Source organism: Lates calcarifer, linkage group LG15, assembly GCF_001640805.2.
Source record: "Lates calcarifer isolate ASB-BC8 linkage group LG15, TLL_Latcal_v3, whole genome shotgun sequence".
In the NCBI taxonomy this organism is placed as follows: Eukaryota; Metazoa; Chordata; class Actinopteri; family Centropomidae; genus Lates; species Lates calcarifer.
The window spans coordinates 21066850-21087551 of NC_066847.1; the positions used below are offsets into that span (position 1 = coordinate 21066850).

Below are 20702 nucleotides of genomic sequence, written 5' to 3' on the forward strand. Positions count from 1 at the left end.
TATGAAAGGATTAGTTGTGACAATGTGGTGCAGTCTTGACTTTAAGCATAATCCATTCATTATTTTTTCCATGGCTGTATTCAACCTCAAATTGCAAAGATCTTGCTTTTAATTTTTAAATCACCCATCACCAGTTAAAGGCTAATTAATTGTTTCAAGTATGCAGTGCTATTATTATGGCCATGCAGTGTAGTTTGAAAATCCAAGCTTACCTTTCCATACATAGGCAGAGTTTATTTGAGGAGAGCCAAGGCAGAGAGTGTATCAAAGATGAAAGAACTTGTTTTGTTGTGAATACAGAGGCAGAGTAAAAATGATGAATATGAAAGAAAGATATTTTTCCCAAAGTGCTGCCTGAAGCCCCTGTGTAGCTGTACTAAGAAAGGAAATAAAAGTAAGGTAGCTAAGGAGAGAGAATGAAGGGGAAGCTAATTGATAAGCCCTTTTAGTGTCACTGACAAGCAGCATTTCATTAGCCAAATACGCTCCAAACCCTTTCGCCAAACTCTTTTGCCACAGTGCTTCCTGGCCTTATTGGATTTTTGCAAAAATGTTTTTGCATCTTGGCTGAGCTCGGCAGTCCTCGGACAAAGCACATCTACTGAGCCGGAAGCTATAATAAACACAAGGGGATTATGGTCATACTCTTGATTGGATGATGAATTAAGCTTGATGTGTGGGGATGGCTGTGATGTTGTGGTGGTAGTGGTGTCTGATTACAGACTGTGTAGTCTGTTGCATCTTATAAAAATCATCCGAAATTATGCAGCTTTACACAAGAGGATGAGTGTTCTTGCTGTGCTTAATATAAAATGTGTGCTTTGCTCGTGGAAGATGGTGCTGTGTGCAAATGAAAGACCTTGTTATGGGGACAAGTGAAAGCTTCATACAGGTATAGTGTCCTCACATTCCTCATGCACAGTTAATTAATGGCATGTGATAACACACTGTTATACATCTCTGGGTGACAGTAAAAGCCATGGTGAATGTTTGACAATGTGGGAGAAGCCATGCATCATTATGAATATTATTTTGATTAGTCCTTAGCCCAGTTGTTCACAGATTTGTCTCACTCACAAAATCCTGTTGAAGGATGTTGGTTTCTAAACTGCCTCTGATTGTCATAAAGCCAACAGAATATAATAATTATAAATTAGTTTTATTAATGGGTGAACTCAGTGACTGTACAAAATATATCATATTTTTTGTTTGACAATCAGCAGTCCACAAATAATTGAACTTTTTAGCACCCAGAGCACAAGCCACACTGTGCAGGACTCCTCTGTACCTGATGAAGATCCAAGTGAACATACAGTATTACATTAACAAGTACCCAGTACAGTTTGGAACTGTTAAAGGGCGGTCCACTGGACAGTTTGCGTAATGAAGCGCTAACATGCTGGTACTTGCACGGCACCTTTGGTAGTATCCACATGATGTGTACTACATAATATATCTTAGAGGTTCATGGGGGATGCTTTTGATCACCTGTGGTGTACAGCCCCTGAGAAGATCACAGTGCCAGCACAGTTCTCAGATCCTCCCCATAAGCTGGAGGCAGGTTGTGGGGGAAAAAGCATGCAACCAGGTCTACTGCATGATAGAACGGGAAATTGTCCAGTCATCACTACACATTGTCTGCAACCGTTTTGAGATACTTTTATTTTCCTGTAACACTGTAGCCAGTTTGAATTTATGCATATTTATACATTTCTGTGTGTGGTTTGAATAATTTGTTCACTGTGTTATCAGACCACAACGCTAACACCACCATTTCCCATTTCCTCACTCCAGTCTTTTGGCATGACTAGTTGTAGCTGTTTTGGCAGCAGACAGGGTTCATGGGTTATTGTTATAATGATGTAGCAGGTGATTGGTTCAGATGCCAGCCCCTGTAGATGTACTGTAGTCAATATACTTCTGACATCCCACTGTAATTCAAGAAAATTCAAGCAAGGCTCAGACCCGTCAGTCACTGTGCCTTGGCATCATCCAATCCTAAAAGTAGCTTTTAAAAGACACTTATGCATTCTAAATGGAAATTAGTATTAAATAAGAATTCCCACATGCAATTTATGCATTATCATTGCTCTGTGGCTTTTCATCTTCAAGTATGTTTTAACTAAAGGGACTCTGCTACCCATGGGTTCCATTCATTGTGCTTCTCAGCACCAGCAGAGAGCTTCACTTTCCCTCTCACTCCCTTTGGGATCATGTCGGCCTGCAGTTTATTCACCATATCTCTAATTGCCACTAAGGGAGCCTGTGACTCTCGTTGCATGTAGCTCTGTACTAGCCCACAATGGACATTTCCATGAGTAAATCCAACATTAGGGAATTAATTAGGTAGAAAACAATGGGTCATAAGAGTGCTAACGACAGAATAACAAGGCACACAGTCTTATTTGGTGCTCACCAGACGTGGCGTACAACTGGGAAGATGCAGAATGCTAATTAGCTTTAGAGCTTAGCTATGGCCCATTTTCATCTGTCATAATATTTTATGTCTAGAATATTGTTCATGTTGTAGAGTGTTACCGGTAGAGCATGTTTTTCAGTAGTGAGTGTTTCCAGTAGAGCAGCAGACCATATTTTCAAAACCATGGTTTTCAAGGAAGTAAGCATTCATACATTATGTACTCTGCATGACTTACCATACTGTACAAATGAGAGGGTGTTTTATTTTAGATTCCATAGACAACATTTTTATGTCCAAATTATTAAAGCAGCAGTAAATGATTTTTGCCTTTTCAGGGCAGTGGAACAAGTTGTAAACATATCAATGACCTAATATCACCTTATTGTTACTGGCAGTAACTAACAGTTGCCTATTTAAACATCTATAAGATACTGAGCAACGTTAACATTCTTTCTGAGACTTTTTCCTAGCTTCTCCTCAAATATAAATCTAATATTCAGTCTCTTTTTTTGGTCTATTTTTGGTTTCTACTGACTCCTGAGGGAAATATCTGGCTCTGGCCTTATCAGATATTTTTGCTGAAGACAGCTGTCTGCTGCTGCTTGAAACAATGTTGAAGAATTGGTAAAACTTGACCATAATAGTAGAGGAACCAAAACCAAAACAAGCTGAAAGATGCTAAAATTCTCCTTAGAGCTAAGGGGAACTGCAGGGTTAACAGTGATAACTGTCCATGGGCTCATTGTTACGAGCGACCCCTTTCACTTTACACATCATTTGATCCATTGTTCTATGTAGAAAAAATGTAAATTAGTGCAGCTTTAAAAAGGTTTCCATAGGTTATTGCCCTCAGTGGCAACATGTATTACTATTGTTTTTGACTCAAATGAATACTGTCTTTTACATTTAGTGCAGAAGATTGTGCTAATAGTTCCTTTTTGCTTAAACTAGCCATTGCAAAGGTGGAAAATGGGGAAATATATAAATATGAGGCCAATTAAATTTTGTCATCTCTTTGCTTCTAGCTCTTCCAACCCTATTATCCATCACACCATGCGATGACCACAGGAAAAAAGTTCATTATTTAGATGTCCAGCCGTGAGCGATTTGGTACTGGCATTTGGTATTTTGCAATGTTTTTTTAAACCGAGTGCTTATTCGAGGACTGTCTTACCAGGTTTGGTGATGGCTACACAGTGATTGTGAGGGTTGGTGGCTCTCCTCCTGCCTTGAAGCCAGTCGAGGACTTCGTCCAGCAGACCTTCCCAGGCAGTGTCCTGAAGGAGAAGCATCACAACACTCTACAGTATCAGCTGGTGTGCACACAGGGAGCTTTGGCCACCATCTTCAGCCAGTTCACCAGCCATCAACACAGACTGGGTGTGGAGGACTACTCGGTTTCGCAGACCACTCTGGATCAGGTAAGTGTTTTTCCCTGAGCCTTTTAAAGTGAAGTGTGTCTAATTTCATTTCATAGTTTCATTTCAGCAAATTGTCTGGTACAACATCAAGGATCTGTTTGCCAATTGCATCAATATTTTTGGTTCACAAACCTTTCTTAAAAAGTTCCCCACAATGATGCAGTAACAAAAACATTTGGCTATTATTTACTGTTATAAAACATTTACATAACCTGAACACAACACATGAGCAGAGTGAGCACAGTACAGAATAGATAAACTAGGCCTCCACCACATACCTCTGTACCATTCACCCTCAGCTGACAGATGTTAGTGAAAGGATGACAGCACTTGAGGCATGGATGTTTTCAGGATATGATTGGATGCATTTCTGGTTATTATGGAGAAATTGCTGCTACAGACTTTGGGCTATTTATCAGGCTTATTCTGCTGAACTTATGTGACTCCTTGAATTAATTTCACCACTTCTTTGTTTGTCAGCATCAGATTTTTTAGACATTTAAGTTTTGCAGACAGTTTTCATATCAACCTTTGAGAGACTGGAGTATTTAGGACATGTTCTTAACACACCAGGTTGCATTTCCTCTGAAACAAATGAACCCATGATATTTCTGGAGGTGAATTTTCATCCATCCATTGTTATCTGTACAGAAAGTCAGTCATACATAAAGTCTTGATCTTCATTTTTACCATCAGAAACTGTAGCAATATATTTACAAAACATTTTTCACAGGCTTTCCCTACAGTGTCCATGTGTTTGTGACTTGTGCACATGCTTTGTACAGTTGTGGTTATGTATTGGGAAAACACATTTCAATTACCTTTGGTATATTGGTAATCTGAGTTGTGGAAACTTGATTATTTCCCAGGGTTTGTTTAAGGCGCAGATGCAGTAATGATGTATTTCTCTTTATCCGGATCTAGTATTATTTGGCTAAATCCAGTTGGGAAAGTTGTTTATTCTGTATTTAAAAAAAAAAAGGAGCTGAGCGTGGAATTGTGCAGTCATTTCTGTGATTATGCTTGGGAGCAAAATAAGAGCTTTAGATGTTTTCAGCCTGAACAGAAGCAACAGATGCACAATATGACTCCAGATTTCCCTTCTGATGTGGGCAGAATTCAGGCACTGTGGGGTATCTGGGGTCATGTTCTATTGTCCTACTGTAATTCTGTGGAGTGACAGCTCAGTTTAACAGATCATTAGGTCATTAATCAATGTATTCAGCATTTTAAGTGCTCTCAGTTAATGCAGGTCTGCTCAGTCCAGGATAAGATTTAAAGATCCATCACTGCCTACACATTGTCTTCTCCCATTTAGGCTGTCAGACTGACCAATGAGGACTACACTGAGTTTTGTATAGCCAAGATAGTTCAGCTGCCAGGTCCCAGTATTGATTAAGACTGAGATTTTTATACACACACACACACACACACACACACACATATATATATATATATGTGTGTGTGTGTGTGTATATGTATGTAGACAGAACAATTTTTTTTATTCCAGCCTAAGTGCGCTAGCCAGCCCTGATTGGTGAGATAAACCGAGCCCAGCATGTTATGGACTGGCTTCACCTTGTGTTTTCGAAATGGCCCCAGGGACCTGATGCAATCAGGCACTCAGAGGCGAGTGTGAGTGTGTCTGGTCTTGCAAGCCCGCCATTAGCTCAGCAGCAGATGACCAGGTGGGAGGTGAGGATGACCTCTGTGAGGTCCAGAAAGGTCATCGCTCCACTCCACCATAGGGGAAAAAAAGAGCCTCCTCTTCAATTAGAAAGAATCCAGACAGAGATGTGAGTGAGTGACTGAATGAGTGACCTGTCTGTGTATTCATTTGGTTTGTGGTGCTGTTGTATTTTAATCAAATTATGTGATAAAAATAATAATATGTGGATGTTAAGCACGTCATTGTCAACATAATCCCTTGTGAATAACCCCTAATTCAAGATAAAACCTTTTTTTGCAGCATTAGTTCAGTAAAATATGCCCTTCCACTATGACAGGAATAGAATTTATGAAAAGCTGCCAAACCATTACCTCTAACCTTGTGTAATTTTTGTTTTCTTTTTCGTCAACTTGCCCCACATTCTCCACTGGTCAATATTTACCAGATCAGAGGTAGTAAATAAATCATACTTGGACTAGGAGGTCACAGTATACACAGAGGGGACGACTGGAAAACCTGTGGAGGCCTAGACAGTCACCTTTCAGCTGCTGATTTATAGAGAAGAGTCCTGACCTATAGTATAACACCCGACTTGCACTACAATTAATATTGATCCACACAACCGGGAGCTCAGGCATAAAAGCTGGTGGCCAAGACAGTGCAGAGCAGACATTTGAAAGGAAAATGTGACTTTCTAAACTGTCTTTTAACAGATTGTGCGGAAGGAATGTTAAGTATTTGCTGCTTTGCGTGTGAACAGTTTTCCACATGGTCATCAAAGCACCGGTGAAACAGCTGAACAGTTTATCACTTAGACTTTTCCATAATCTTAAGTTTAATTCTGATGTACTTTAACTTTAATGTATTTTGCCAGTTTTTTAGTTTGATTATACACAGTATGATTTCAAGAATGTAAAGTAATCTGACATCTGAAGCACCATCCCTGTTCTTCTCAACACTAAGTTAATTTTTCACAAACCATTTCTCTCTATTATAGTATTGAGATACTTTGATGGCATTTCATTTTTGGCTACAGAATAGTTGTCTTTGGTTAACTTTCCCTTCCATTGCATAAGTAATTTACAATACATCCTATGGCCTCATAATTTTAGTAAAATCTGTTACATCACAGTTATGGATAACCTAAATAACTGACTTTCCAGTTGAGATAATTGACTTAGAAAACTGGAAAAACTTCCACGCACTGTCTTTCTTATTACTGGTATATACCTAATGAAGAAACAAACCAGAATGTCAGAAATTACCACATATTACAGCAGTAAGCCAGAGTGTGTCTTTATTCATATCTATAAGATGTTTCCCATATTAACTTAACATGGAGATAATGTGTCAAAATGTTGTACTGCCACCAAAAGACCAAAAATTAATTAGTGCAGCTTTAAACTGTGTCTAATAATACTTAATTCATAACTAATAACTAATGCCTAATGAGGTTCAGTGGCATGAAGTCATGCCTATTAATGGCAACTTTAATCTGAACTAAAATATCAGAGCTTTCAGACTTAGAATGGCTATTGTAAAGTGTTACATAATGTAATATAATTTTCCCTTTTAAATCTATTTTAAGTTCAGTTGTTTTATCCATTTTAACAGACTACAAAAGCAAACTCTTTCACCTCAGTCAGTGCACATGTCAGAACATGGACACATGAATGGCATGTATGTATATGCCATTTCATGTTGTGCATGGGCTCCTTTGATATGAGGGTGAAGTTAATTGGGTGATTCAGTGTCCTTCACCTCCTCTGTTCTGCCTCAACGAGCATCAAATAAACACCAAATGCACCCTTCATAATGTAATTAATGCCTATATCCATCTGGTATTAAGAAAATGCCACTCAGTGGCATTGGTGCATGACTTTCAGGTCATGACTGGATGGTTGGCTAAATACAGAAATACATTATGAGAAAAATCACATCACAAAGCAGGGGATGAGTTTACCATGGTCATCTAAGCCAAAAATTATATGAACTACACCATTAAAGCTTTTTCAGAGAGTTAAATACAAACAGTGAAAAGACTCTTTTGCAAAACTATAGAGAACTATGATTAGGAAATGCTGTGCATGCCTCAGCACATCAAGCCAGTATCAGCCAGTGGCAGGGTCAGAGGCCAAGAGAGATGGGCAAAGGGTGTATTTGTTGCTACTGTCATTCTTATACTCCAATAAGATGCCTTGACAACTGTGACCTTGATACACACCCCTGATGGTCTGACATCACTCAAACAGAAGCATATTTTAGCCACTGGCATTCTGGAGGTGTAGCTTGCTCCTCACTTACAAGGTATTATGGTGTTTTGCTTTTTCCAAACTCAACTAGCCACCAGTATGGTTGTGTTTACTTGTACTGCGTTGCTTCTAGGAGTAACTTCAGATCAGGATTTTCCTGGAAAACCATATATGGAAAAAAGAAAGTGATTGATAATCAGTTCCTTATATAATAACACTTAAATCCAGATTATTTAAGATGTATTTCTGTAAATGTCACTATTGTAAAAATAAATAAATAAATAAATAATCTCAAACAACAAATTGAAATTAGACTTGAGTTAGAAGAGAAGCTCGATACCACTCTCATGTCTGTGCATTAAGTATGGAGTTTAAAGCAGGAGGCAATTAGCCTTGCTTAGCATAAAGACTGGAAACAGGGGGAATCAGTTAGCCTGGCTCTATCCAAAGTTTAAAATGTGTAGTTTTAGAGGAAGTTATGAGGTGCAACTACTTAACTACATAACCCCATGTAAATCATTTTGTATACAGTTTAAACAGTTGAAATATAAATGTAAGTTACATTTTAGAGGCGTTATGATGCAATTTTATGTACTTTGGAGAAAGTTAGGCTGTTTAACCCCTCTTTAACCCTTGAGCTCCTTTTCTAGCTCTACCCAGGAGACTGTCTTCTCATCTATCTCTCAGCAAAAAGGCAAATAAGCAGGTCTCTCAAAATTACTATTTTTGTAAAGGTTTAAATATATACAAGTGAATATTGCCTACTGCATGCACAATGAAAATGTTTCCAGTCCACATTTTCACTCAGCAAGACAGAAGATATTATGCAGTGATGACAAAGAAAATAGATCACAGTAATTGGCAAACCACTTTCTTAGCTAGAAAAAAATGAAGTTTACAAAAGACTTTTTTCTTTATGATTAACATTAAATTATAAAGCTACAGATTATATTTATTGTCTTATTAAAAACAGAAGCTTCAAAGGCAGACAGGATAGATCTTTATTATCTGAGCTTCTCATAAACAAAACCCTGGAAAGATGCTATTGTTTGTTTCTGTTCAAATGTGCTGCCCCATGTCTTTATTTTCTGTTCCATTTAATTTTAGGGTGAGTTTATAGCAATGAAGATGGGTTTAATTCATACTGAGTCTGAGTAATTTCTCATGGAAATGGTCTGGATGCTTTTTTATTTCTTTTTCTTTCCATTTAGATTTTAAATACAGTCTTTAATTCACATATCCTTTTATATTCACACAGCCTCTGAAAATATTTTAATGAAAAAGCAATGCTCTTATCATTTTATATGATCCTCTTTGTTGCTTTTATCTGTGGAATAAAAGTCCTTGTGTGGCTTCAGCACAACAGACTACTAATGCTAAGAGAACAAAAAGCCAGAACTACAGCGATGTTTACAGCACAATGAAATACACACAGGTTTTTATGAACGCCATAGGATTGATTTCTTCTGACATTAAATGGGCATCACAGAGAGAAGAATGATTGTTTTATTCTCTTTCTCAGCTGGTCAAAGATGTCAAACTGACATTCACTGTGTGAGCCTAGACGCTTACTTGATGCTTCATAGCCCTTGTCTGGCAACTCATTCACATGCACCCCGTTGTCTGTACCACTATTTTTGTTTGTTTTAGAGGCAGAGGGTGGGAGAGAGTAAAAATGAGATGGGTAGAAGAACGTTCAGTACTGTGTGTATTAAAAGTGTTTATCTTGCCCTTAACTTTAAGTACTTTCTCCCTCTCAGGTCTTTGTGAATTTTGCAAAGCACCAACATGGAGAAGAGGAGTCTCAGGCCTACGACAACGCAGTGGACACTTCTGATGAGCTGCCACTGCAGTCTGTGAAGACCTCCCAAGAAGCAGAGAAGGTGTAACAGCCATAAGAAAAGAAAGCACTTTACATTTACAGTGGACCAAAATTGAATGGGTGTCATTTTCACTGAAAAAATTATGTATTCTTGAGTGAGGCTCTGTATATGACCCTAATGAACACAAAGTGCATAGGCAGGCCTCTTAAAATGATCTTTCTCTTAACTTTACACCATTGCCTAACACTGATCAACAATGACATGCGAATGAGAATTAACCAACTCTAATGCAACAAATCTAAAAGTAAACAACTCCAAGTGTCTATAAATGTGTTGACACTGATTCTCTACACCTGTAGCACTGATTATACAGCCTCCACCCAGCGTGGACACAATTGAATGAATAGATCTGTCAAAATCAGTGTACAACCATGTGGTTGCAATATTGAATTTGACAGACATTTAACAAACATGGACAACATGCCAGTTCAGTTGTGTTTGGAGTATATGGCTAATCTCAGTATACCTCAAGGGAGTGTAAGGGCCAAATGATTCCCTATAAGCATTGTACATTGCACAGCACATAGGATACCTCAGCTGTGACCTTCAAATTAGATTATATTTTAGATTTTTATCAGTTGTTTACATTTGTTGTGCTTTTCTAATAATGACATGTCGAGCTGTATAACTATATAAACTATATAAAAGAGGAAAACCTTCCCTGATGTGTTTTAAATCCCAGGCTGACTTTGAACTGATCAGGTTTAACTCACTACTGCAAAAAAAGACTGGATCACTCATGTTCACATTTAAATGGCATGTCAGATGATATCAACAAGCGACTGAAGTAAGAATCTTTTGTCTACACAAATGTGAAAAGACATTGCACCACACTTTCGCTGACAGGCGATCCAATGATTGCCACTGAGCAGAACTGATTAATAACAACTCTGTCAGATGTGTTGGCTTTGAATGTCTGAATGAGCCTCCAATCAGCTGTAGACAGCGATTAATGAAAGATGCTGAGGTTACAGCAGTGAGACAATACAGAGTCAGGCATCTAATGCAGTCGTCCTCAAGCTGCATTAGATGCAGTGATCACAAATGTAAGTGGACACATCAGAGACACTTCTCGAGAATTACTAATGAGCACATTTATATTTTAAGATTTGAGATTTCTGTTTTATCCATCACTTTTTTTTGCAGATTCTAATTACACTAAGAAATTTCTGTCCTAAGGCATGCTGATATTGGCACTGTTGTGTTAATCTGTGACGACCAGAGACCAGTGCTAGTATCATTGAATAAAGTAATACACCTGATGCACAGAACTCTGCTCTTCAAAGGAAATCATTTTGTCCAGTGGTAATGCTGAAAACCTCACTGACAATCAGTGATGACCCTGCAGAGGAATGTGATTTATTTGCAATGTTAAGATGTGCTATCTATTTTACGTTATGCAAGTATATAGACCATTTTATTGCAACTGACCCTTTTCTAAGCCTTGCCTCCCTTAGTTACATACTTACTTACATTCATTTAAAAAAAAAATTAAATTAGAATTACAACATAGGTGTAATATATACAGATATCATGTTTAAAAAAGCTTTACAGCAGCAAAATGGTCTACATCTGCACAACTGACAAAATATGATATGCAATAATGACTCAGGGATGTTTTACATGCAAATGCAAGAGTAATTCATAGCTATGTTCTTATTGTACTGTACAACACTGTAAGCGTCTAAATGATTAAAAACCCAGAAGCTCTTTTCTTATGTAGCTTACAATACTTGGCATTTAACTTCAGAATTTAAATACTTCTCCAGTTTGCCCATCACAAGCACTCTGGTTTACTGTCAGAGCGTGACATAATTTGTATGCTGGGACACTAAGTCCTCACATTACCATCATACCCGTTGCAAAGAATAATGGGTCCTATTTGTACTGAATATTGCTTCATGCCAAGACAAATGATTAAATGTTTGCACAAATTGTAATGCCACTGACTGTAATGTTTGTACACTGCTGTATTTGTCTGCTGAAAGTCCCTTTGGTTCAACTCATACATGCTGTTTTATTATCTTGTCCCTCCTTGCACTCCCTCATTTCATTCTCTTTGAGTGTCGTTTTTAGTTGGAGACTCACATTTGTTGAGTCTCGCATACGTCCATCCTATAACTCAGACCATGGGATGCTACAATTCAGACTGCACCACAGTGGGTAAGGCGTTTTATTTCACATCTAGTGGAGTGGCTGCTTCTCAGAGGGGATGAGACATTTTGTCTGCCAGATGCCTGAGAATGAATTCAATTTCTTGTCAAGCTATCATACAGATACTTTTAGTGTGTGGTCTTTCTATTTATTTATTGTACACTTTTCAAAGCTAGTATGCCTAAGGTTGAACCAGTTGTCTTTGCAATTTCATTTCAATATCACAAAATATGCCTCTTGTTTTGGTGGAAGCTGTCCTCCAATAATTCATTAAGATGTTTTTATGTAATTCTAAAAACATTTCCAATACCAGTCTTCACATTCCCCCCCCCCCCCTGTGGAATAGACAATCAAACCTGGACAAATCTATTTAAGTGCCTGCTCTACTTTTCAGTCTAAATTACAGAGATAAATGCATATGGACCATTTTCTCTCTTAGGTGCAAATCTGTTTGGTTGTTTTTGCTTGTGAGTGGGAGTCAGATGAAGAGAAAGACAGCTGTAGTCCTCGGTGAGTTTCTGCCACATCACCTGGCTAAGGTATTACTGTGTATTTTCTTGGCCCATAGGAACATTTTTCTAACAGTACTTCAGTGTACAGAGGGACATCAGTTAGTTAATTGTTTTGTCATTTATCAATCAGAAATGCAGTTTTTTGGACAGTTCTAGTTTCTCTGATGTGATAATTTGTCGCTTGTTTCTGTTTTAGATAATCGTAAACTGGAAATCTTTGAGTTTTGGGCCATTTGGTTGAGCAAAAGAAGCAATGTAAAAGTGTCACTTTGGGTTCTAGGAAAAGTGTGATGGACATTTTTCACTATTTTTCTACAAAATATGACACTTTTCACACGGAATATGACAAAACAACAAATTGATTAACTGAATAACAATCCATAATGTATGACATGTATATATATATATAGATGAGTATGCATGTGTTATGTCTGTGTCTTAAAGTTTTAATGATTTACTTGTAATATGCAAGATAAACTCCAATCTGACTGAGTGAAATAATAAGTGTCATTTTAATTGTGTGATATAAATGCAATCTCTAATTGATATAAAATAATTATATATTATCATTATTATTTTTACATATAGATCTATTATCTGCTTATACAAGCTTTAGCTTTTCTTTGATTATTTATCTGACTGTAAATGACTTTCATCTGGTTTCTATAGTTTTTCTCACATTCAGTAAGAAATCTCACACCATGCAAACTTTTTCTTTAGCTTGAGTATCTTCCTGCATGTCTAACACCTCTTCTCTTTCTTTACTCATTAGAATGCTGAGCTCTGTGGCACGCTGCCAGAGGCAATCAGCCAGGTGGGAACTTCACAAAGGCGATAAAACTCGAGTCTCAAGGTAAGATTACTTGTCACATTCCACCATTATCCCCTTGCACATTTGGTCCCAGTGCAGTACGTAGGAGGCTTATGAGCATAGGTTACTTTACAGAGAGTTGTGTGTGCAAGACTAATTCTCTTACTGCAGTGTGTGTGTGTGTATGTATGTATGTATATATGTGGAGAGCAAGACCTGATTTTCCCCATGTACTGACCAATCTATTGAAGGCATTTCACTAAATGTTGATTCCCTCTCCCATGGCAGTTTTTGAAGAAAATGCCATCTTTCTGTGCAGTACTAAGCATTATTATTTTGCATGAAATGATAGAGAATGGAAAAATACAGCCAGGAACACCAGGTAATGGCTTATAAAAGGCATATTCAAGGAACTGAACGCTGCACCTATTTTTGAGTGTGATTTGTCATTGCTTTCTCTAAAAAACATCCCTAACAGTGCATCCTCATTTTGTCATCAAATTATTTAGTTTTGGTTTAGTTTTGCTTTCCTTTCTTTTTTTTAAACTAAAACACCCATGAACATCAAAGCTTTTTCCAGTAAGACTGCTTCATAGATTATACTGTACATACAATACTCTTTCCCATGACTTGACATTTTGCCAATCTCGTTGTCAAGTACAAGAATACAATAAAAGGCATTGTCAGTCAGGATGGGAAGATTACAGGAGTTTGGGGAGATTCAGTGATCTGCTCGACAGACGAGCTTTACAGAAAGCTCTTGCCATCTTTCAGACTGTAATCACCCTCTGTACTCTCAGTTTGCTGTTCTTGCTTCGGGGTACCTGTCTGGAATAGGTAGTAATTGGAACAATGTCTCTGTTCATCTCACTGCAGTCAAACTACTATAGACACTTCAGAGGAACTTGGACTTCTAGAGTGATTTTAAAACGATATTTTAATTTTAATGATTGTGCCCCCACGTTGCCTTTGTTATTTTCCTTTGTCATGGTGTGCTGCAACTATTTACCTCTGGCTTTATAGTAAACAGACTGAACTGTTTTCGCATTCATTAGAAACAGGTCTTCTTTTACACAGTTGTTGAATTTGCAAAATATTGAAATGCTTTGTTCTACTGTTGGAATGTGAACTTGAATCATCATGATCATGAACTAAGAAACTGTATAAGTACAGTGTATTTATACAGTTTAATATAACCGAACACATTATATCAACTTGTAACCCTAACAATCTTTTATTAAAGTTCATTTTTATTTCATCCCAGTAGTTTCAATTTAAAAATGTCCCATTTTCATTTTCCCATTTTTTTATTTGATATTTCCACTTTTCCTCACAAAGTCTTCATCTATCAATCATGACAAACAGGACAGAGCCAGTTACTTTATGTAATTGTTCACAGTTTTAAAGCACACAAGGTATAGTTTGGTGGGGCACAGTTTGAAATAACACTCCCAATAAAGCAACCATTGCATTCCATTATGGTAGCTAATCATCAGCAGACATGGCCATTTTTGCACTGTTTAAATGCAGAACTTTGAAAAACACCTTGACGTCTCACACAGGCAGTCCTTCAGCTCATCGTATATTCAGTTATTTAAATATATATGAAAGCATCTCCTTTCTCTAATAATAGAAAGGTCTCCATAGTACCAGCAGTGAGCTCATAATGTTACAGCAGACATCATACTGTTCCAGATTAAAGTGCTATGCAGACATGTTGATTTTAATATTAACCCTGCTGATGCTGTTCTAGAGGGCTTTTGACAAATACATTACATGCTGTAACTCACTAATGTAGTGAAATGGAAAACCAGGTTTGTCTCAGATTTATTAAGTAGAAATCTTAATCAAGTATGCAGATGGAAAATCTTTGCAGACTACAACTCTAAAACAATTTTTATATTTTTCTAAATTGAAATATAAATCACACACCTGGGGTGGAATTAAAGAGCAGAAACAATTTGATTCAAATGTTGAATATGTAAGTTACTGAATATGTAGTTTGTATTTTTTACAGAAATAACTGTTTTTGTCATTAAAAGCATGAGCATTTATTGGGCGTTTAGCCAAGGAGCATTTAACCCATTCCATTAATGAAAAAAGAAAAAGCATATTAATTATATAAGTGTAGACATTTACTGTATATAATTGACTAATTATATATCTAAAGCTCAGCATAAACATGTGTGCAGGCAGTGTGTTTCCTGTTGTTATGAATGTCAGTAGCTTCTTGCAAACAAAAGAAAAATGAAAAACAAGTGTTGCATTGACTTTGGACAGTGTGAAATTTATCTTTCTGGCTGAACTAGTTACTATGCAGTTCTCACAGAGCAGACCCCAGAGTGTGACCCCGTCTGCAGCTGGTGTAAAATATCACTGTTGTCTTGCAGAAAAGCGTCTCCTCTCCTCCTCCACTTAATTGCCTTTGTTGACATTTTTATGCATGCATGCCACGCTAAACTCTCAATCTTGTCAGCTGGTTTGATTTAGAGGACCAAAATACCATCTCCTCTTTCTTCCTCCTGTCTTTTTTTTTTTTTTTTCTAGCTCAAGATATGACATAACAGCTTCTAAATTATATTTTCCCAGATTCTCTTTTATGGTGGCCATTATATCTCTGAGTGTTTGTCATTGATATTTCTGGTTTTATTAAGTTAGGGTTATTTCTTTAATCTCCGAGCTATCCTGTGTCATGGAGTCAACGCCACAAAACTCAAAGTAATTTCTATGCAGTGCTGCTTTGGACTATTTTGAGCTTTATTGTATCTAATATATGTTGGTGAGTGACCCCAGTGGAAGCTGGTGTGAAGGCACCAGGGGGGCTGTGATGACGCATCCAATGACTGTTCAATCCAGTCTAATCTTTAACAAGGCAGGGCCACATCAAAAGTTGCCATGATGACCAAGTATTGTCATACTTGTCCAGGGCTACTTAAGTTACACCAGATACCTTTTTTAACGGCCTCCCACCTCTCTGGGGCCTCATGCTGAGGGATGATGAGGGTTCGGGCTTGCTGCGTGGGCCTCGATTCCCCTTTGATTGGTGTTCATTTAGGATCTCCTGCAGCGATGAATGCTGAAACACCGCTGCGAAGCCAGAGACATTTCTCAGCACCTTTCAGCGATTTTTTTTTTTTTCCCTGTCCAGGTGCTGTCTCCAAACTATTCCTCGTGTTTGCTGAGGGTGGTCGCCTTCATGGCACTGTCAGGCACGAACTGTCTGCTGCTGTGACTGATTGTGGCCATTTTAATAATTTAGCTTTCTTTAAGTCACCTTTGCAATCAGTGGTGAATTACCTTCCTTCCCAATTCACTACATCATGTCTGTTTTGGATTTGCTTAGTTTTTCTTGTGGGTGGGTGGGGGGATGTTAATTATTTCACTTCCACTATTATACCTTTAGGACAAACTTGATCAGCAGTTAAATCAAGCCAAGTACTCAACTAATTCTTCTTGAACACATTGCAACCACCAGTACCCAGTAAACATTATCCACTGATGGTTTCCTAGCCTTTCCCCTTCATTTTTCACTCAAGTATTCCTCAAGACACAGTATAAGTGCATATCAAGGTTACCAAAGTTACAGAAGTACAATGTAAGTTTTTTGTCTGTTTGTTTGTTTTGCCTCGTTGAGGGAATAAAGGGCCCATAGCAGCACCTATCATGTGGAAAACGCTTTGGAGCTATAAACCAGTTCTGTATCAACAGTTGTTGTGATGCTATGGGAATCATAAAATGCTTTGCACAGACAGAATCAGGAACTTTGGAGCTTTCAAAAAATGTATAATATGTCAAGGTTGTGTGAAGACTGAGTCTGGTGCGGACCTAAACACACTTAAAGTAGCACTGCCAAGGCCAAAGCGTCTGGTATAATTTAAAGTGTCGAACCAACTGATAAGTCAGGAGGGTTGCAATTTTATAATATATTTCGGACAAAATAAAGCTAAACTATCCCTGCCTACTACAAATGATGTTTATACACTTCTAATTTGCAGCAGCAAAGACATTTTGAAAGAAATGTAATTCCACTCAGTTATGTTTTTATCACTGTAATCACTCCTTGTTTGATGTCAAAGTGTTGTGCTCAAATATCCACCCCAGCCTCATCCTTGAGACTTAAATTTAAGAATGTAACACTTCACAGACTGAAAGGGTGCCAGGTAACGTAATCCAAGCAGCAGTTATTTTCCTCTTAAACACATTTGGCAGAACAATTTAGCAGTAATCAGTAAAACATAATGTTGAGGACACAGAGAAGTATTATCTTGATTTTACTTTACTTTCTGCAGTAGAGTGAGAAAGCATTTTTTTTCCCTCTGTGTTTAAATTCACACAGCCAAAAGTGAACTAGGTCTCAGCAACAAAACTCACACAGACTCATAATTAATTCATTTTCTGGACAGAGTTTGTGTACCCTGTCATCCAGAAAGGTTAGAAGGTTTGGCAGTTGTCAAAAATAAATCTGATTCTGTTCCCCAGAACATCAGAAATTCCTGTCAGATGTTTGTATGCCTTCCTGTCCAATAAATTACTGTTGCTGATGTCCAGGCCAGAGCACCTAAAGAAATTTAAAATTCTGTAAATTTATATAGAAATAATAAACATGGCCTACATCCTTTCAGGCAGGTTTCTGGATTGGAACAGTACTAGAAGAATGCAAACATGTACTTGGAAGAGTCTTCTGGCAGCTGCATCTGTCTCTGTTTTTCCATCCTCCTCTATCATCCACTTGGGTGTGTTTTATCACGTTGTCTTGTCCATTACAGAGTGCCTTGAAGTCTCAACAACGGTCGTGACTTTGTATGTAATCTTGTCTGGAAAGTGACGCACTCGCTTGAAAGGGCACCAGTGATCTCGTTGACAATAGAAGCAAAATAACGAGCAGGCTCTCACTGCCTGTTGCCACTTCAAAACCTCACTGTCTAATGGGTTGGTGAAGAGGCTCGGTTTGCCAATGAGGTTGCTGGAGGAGAGGAAGGGGGAGTAAAAGAGAGGGAAAAGAAAACTGAAGGAGAGTTCACGGCCCAGACACTCTCGAGCCCGGCTGTTTCTCCTCTCTCCCTCTCTCTCTCTAAAGCCTCCCAGCGCTTTCCAATCTGTTTTGTAGCCGGGCATGCCACTCCACTCCCAGTGTTTATCTGACATCATGAAGGGTTTCGGCTTCCCCCAATCCGCCGACAGCCCCGAAACCCTTCAGAGCTAACACACGCGAGCCAGCTCGGCAGATGACAGAGCGCTGCTGAGCCCTGTCGGCAGAACCACGCGGGCTCCCAGCATGCTTTGCCCTCAGCACGTCACCTACCTGGTCTGGCACCGACTCAGCCTCAGAGACCACCTCATTATTCACTTTGACAGGGTTTTATGACCCAGCAGCTATGCCCAGACTTCTTCTGGGAGCATGAGCAGATGCTTGAATCTGAAGCTGTGGCATGGTTATCAAACTGCTACTGACTATGGAAGCAGAAACTTCTAGAGTAAATAAATAGAAAGACATATATAGGTTAGTTGGGGTTGTGATCTGTTTTTATTTGAACAGAATTGTAGGTGGTGGGTTGACTTTAGCCAGAATTTGAAAACTCAGCCCATCCAAGGTGAAAAAACCCTTAAAGTTAGATTGTTTTACTTGAATTGTTATGCAGCGCAGGGTATAGGGGTAAAAAAAAAAAAAAAAACGCCAGGAAAGAACCTATTAATGCACCACACACATCTGCCTGCAGGTGCATACTGATCAGCAAAGCTTGATTGAGCACAGGATGATTCACCCAGGCCTTTATTTTGATGGAGTGATTTCAGGGCCGCACTTGAAGAGCCTCCTTGCCATCCCTTTGGACTCTAGTCTCCTCATGAAACACCGGGTAGCAGCCTGTTGCTAAGGCCTGTGGCAATGCAAGCCCTACATTTGCCACAGGCAGGGTGGATTTTTTTTTTCTTCTCCCAATACATTTTCTCCTCCTTTAAATCAAATGAGGTTTGACCTTGTCATGGTTGGAATACAAAGTAGGCGAGACAGAGGACCCCTGTTTTCAAGCCAGATCTGAACCGGGTGCCACAGCTTGGAATCTAACAGTATCAGCACCCTGCACTCTCTTAGATAAGCGCAGTCGGCTAAAAAAAGAAATAGATACATATGTTTACCATCGCTATAGTTCGCTGCATCAGGGAAAAAATGTTAAGGACGCACAAAATGGCTGAAATTCAAAATGCTGCAGCAGCTGGACAAACACCTCGAATAATCCTGGTTTCTATATGAAGGGAAAATCAGACAGAGGCCAGCACTAATACTTCAATAAAACACATCAGGGAATTTGGATGCAGTTTGTCAAAACATCACATTTAAAAATAACAATCATTTCTCCACCAGACATCCCATTGGTTTATATGTTTGAACACTTCCACTCAGTATTTAAGATCATTTAACATTTAAACACTCAAAATACTACTTTTTTGTGACTGAACAAGAAAAGTTTCCTTGTAATGTCTAGACTTTCACAATAATCCGGATTTTACTCTGGATTCCAACTTTGTTCACAAAGTAGTCTCCTAGTGTGGCGTCTACAAGGCAAAACCAGAAATCATAGGCTATCATGATGAGCGTGTCTTACTGTCTTTATGTGTATCTTGTACAAGTGTAGGTCTTTGCTGCCCTGAGCAAACGTAGATTCTTCTCCTGTGTCGGTCTTTGAATAAAAGTAGATCGAACTGACTTGCCATGTCAACGTCATTCTTGCTCTGTGATAAACAGGAAAGAGGAAGTAATCAAGCTGTGTGGAATTCATATGACACTTTTGTTCCTCTTGAAATTGTTGTTCACATGCTGGTTCTGATGGGTGACTGTACAGAACATAGTGGAACATTGCTTTAAAACATGTAGTATATCATTGTAGTTGCCTTCATCATAAGTCCTGCTGGGACTTGACTTGCACCAGGATGGATTAACTTGAATACGTGATTAACAGGTATTAGATGTGGTGGTTGCAGCACTGATTTGGTGTCCATAGCAACAAGTGTAACTGGGTTGGGTCCATGAGCAAAGCAGGTACAGAAGTAGGAAAGAAGAAATAGTGCACTTTTTACCTATCTATAGATGTCAGTACCATTTCACATATAGCTCTGACTGCAGTCATGTGTCTGGAGACATGTGTGTGCGTTCTTGCAGCAGGGTTTATTCACACATGTATGTACATGAGAGAACACTGTCCTACTGTGTGGGCGCGTGTGTATAGTTCCAGTAAAAGGCCAGGCCAATCGATCAGCAGGAGCTTAACAGCTTTAGTCAAAGAGCACATTTCTGCTTGCTGCTCTATGCTCTGTGGGCTTCCTGTGCCGCAGTTGTTCTAACGCTGAATTCAAATGTCCAGACTCTGGACACGCACACTGAGCCCTGGCGGACTGAGATTTTGGGAAGTCTGACAGTGACTGAAGTGTTTGCAAGGACAGCTGCTTTATTAGTCAAAGACAATATGAAGAAATCAATTAATAGCAACATGCCAGACATTTTTATCGTCAACTCGACAGGCAGACGGGCGTCATTAGCTCCCTGCCATTATCACTGAGGTTTGAAGACCTTGTTCCAGACCTTAT

The 20702-nt window shown here is 38.6% G+C and overlaps 1 protein-coding gene across 2 annotated transcripts in view; it reads left to right on the forward strand.

Moving 5' to 3' along the window:
- Nucleotides 1-11650, forward strand: part of LOC108892258 (phospholipid-transporting ATPase ABCA1) — a 138042-nt gene extending 126392 nt beyond the window's left edge. For both annotated transcript variants that reach the window (XM_018689711.2, XM_018689719.2), the window contains exons 49-50: nucleotides 3597-3840; nucleotides 9522-11650. In XM_018689711.2, the coding sequence (XP_018545227.1) occupies nucleotides 3597-3840; nucleotides 9522-9650 (373 nt within the window). In that variant the 3' untranslated portion in view covers nucleotides 9651-11650. The remainder of the gene's footprint in view (nucleotides 1-3596; nucleotides 3841-9521) is intronic.
- The last annotated feature ends 9052 nt before the right edge of the window (nucleotides 11651-20702 follow it).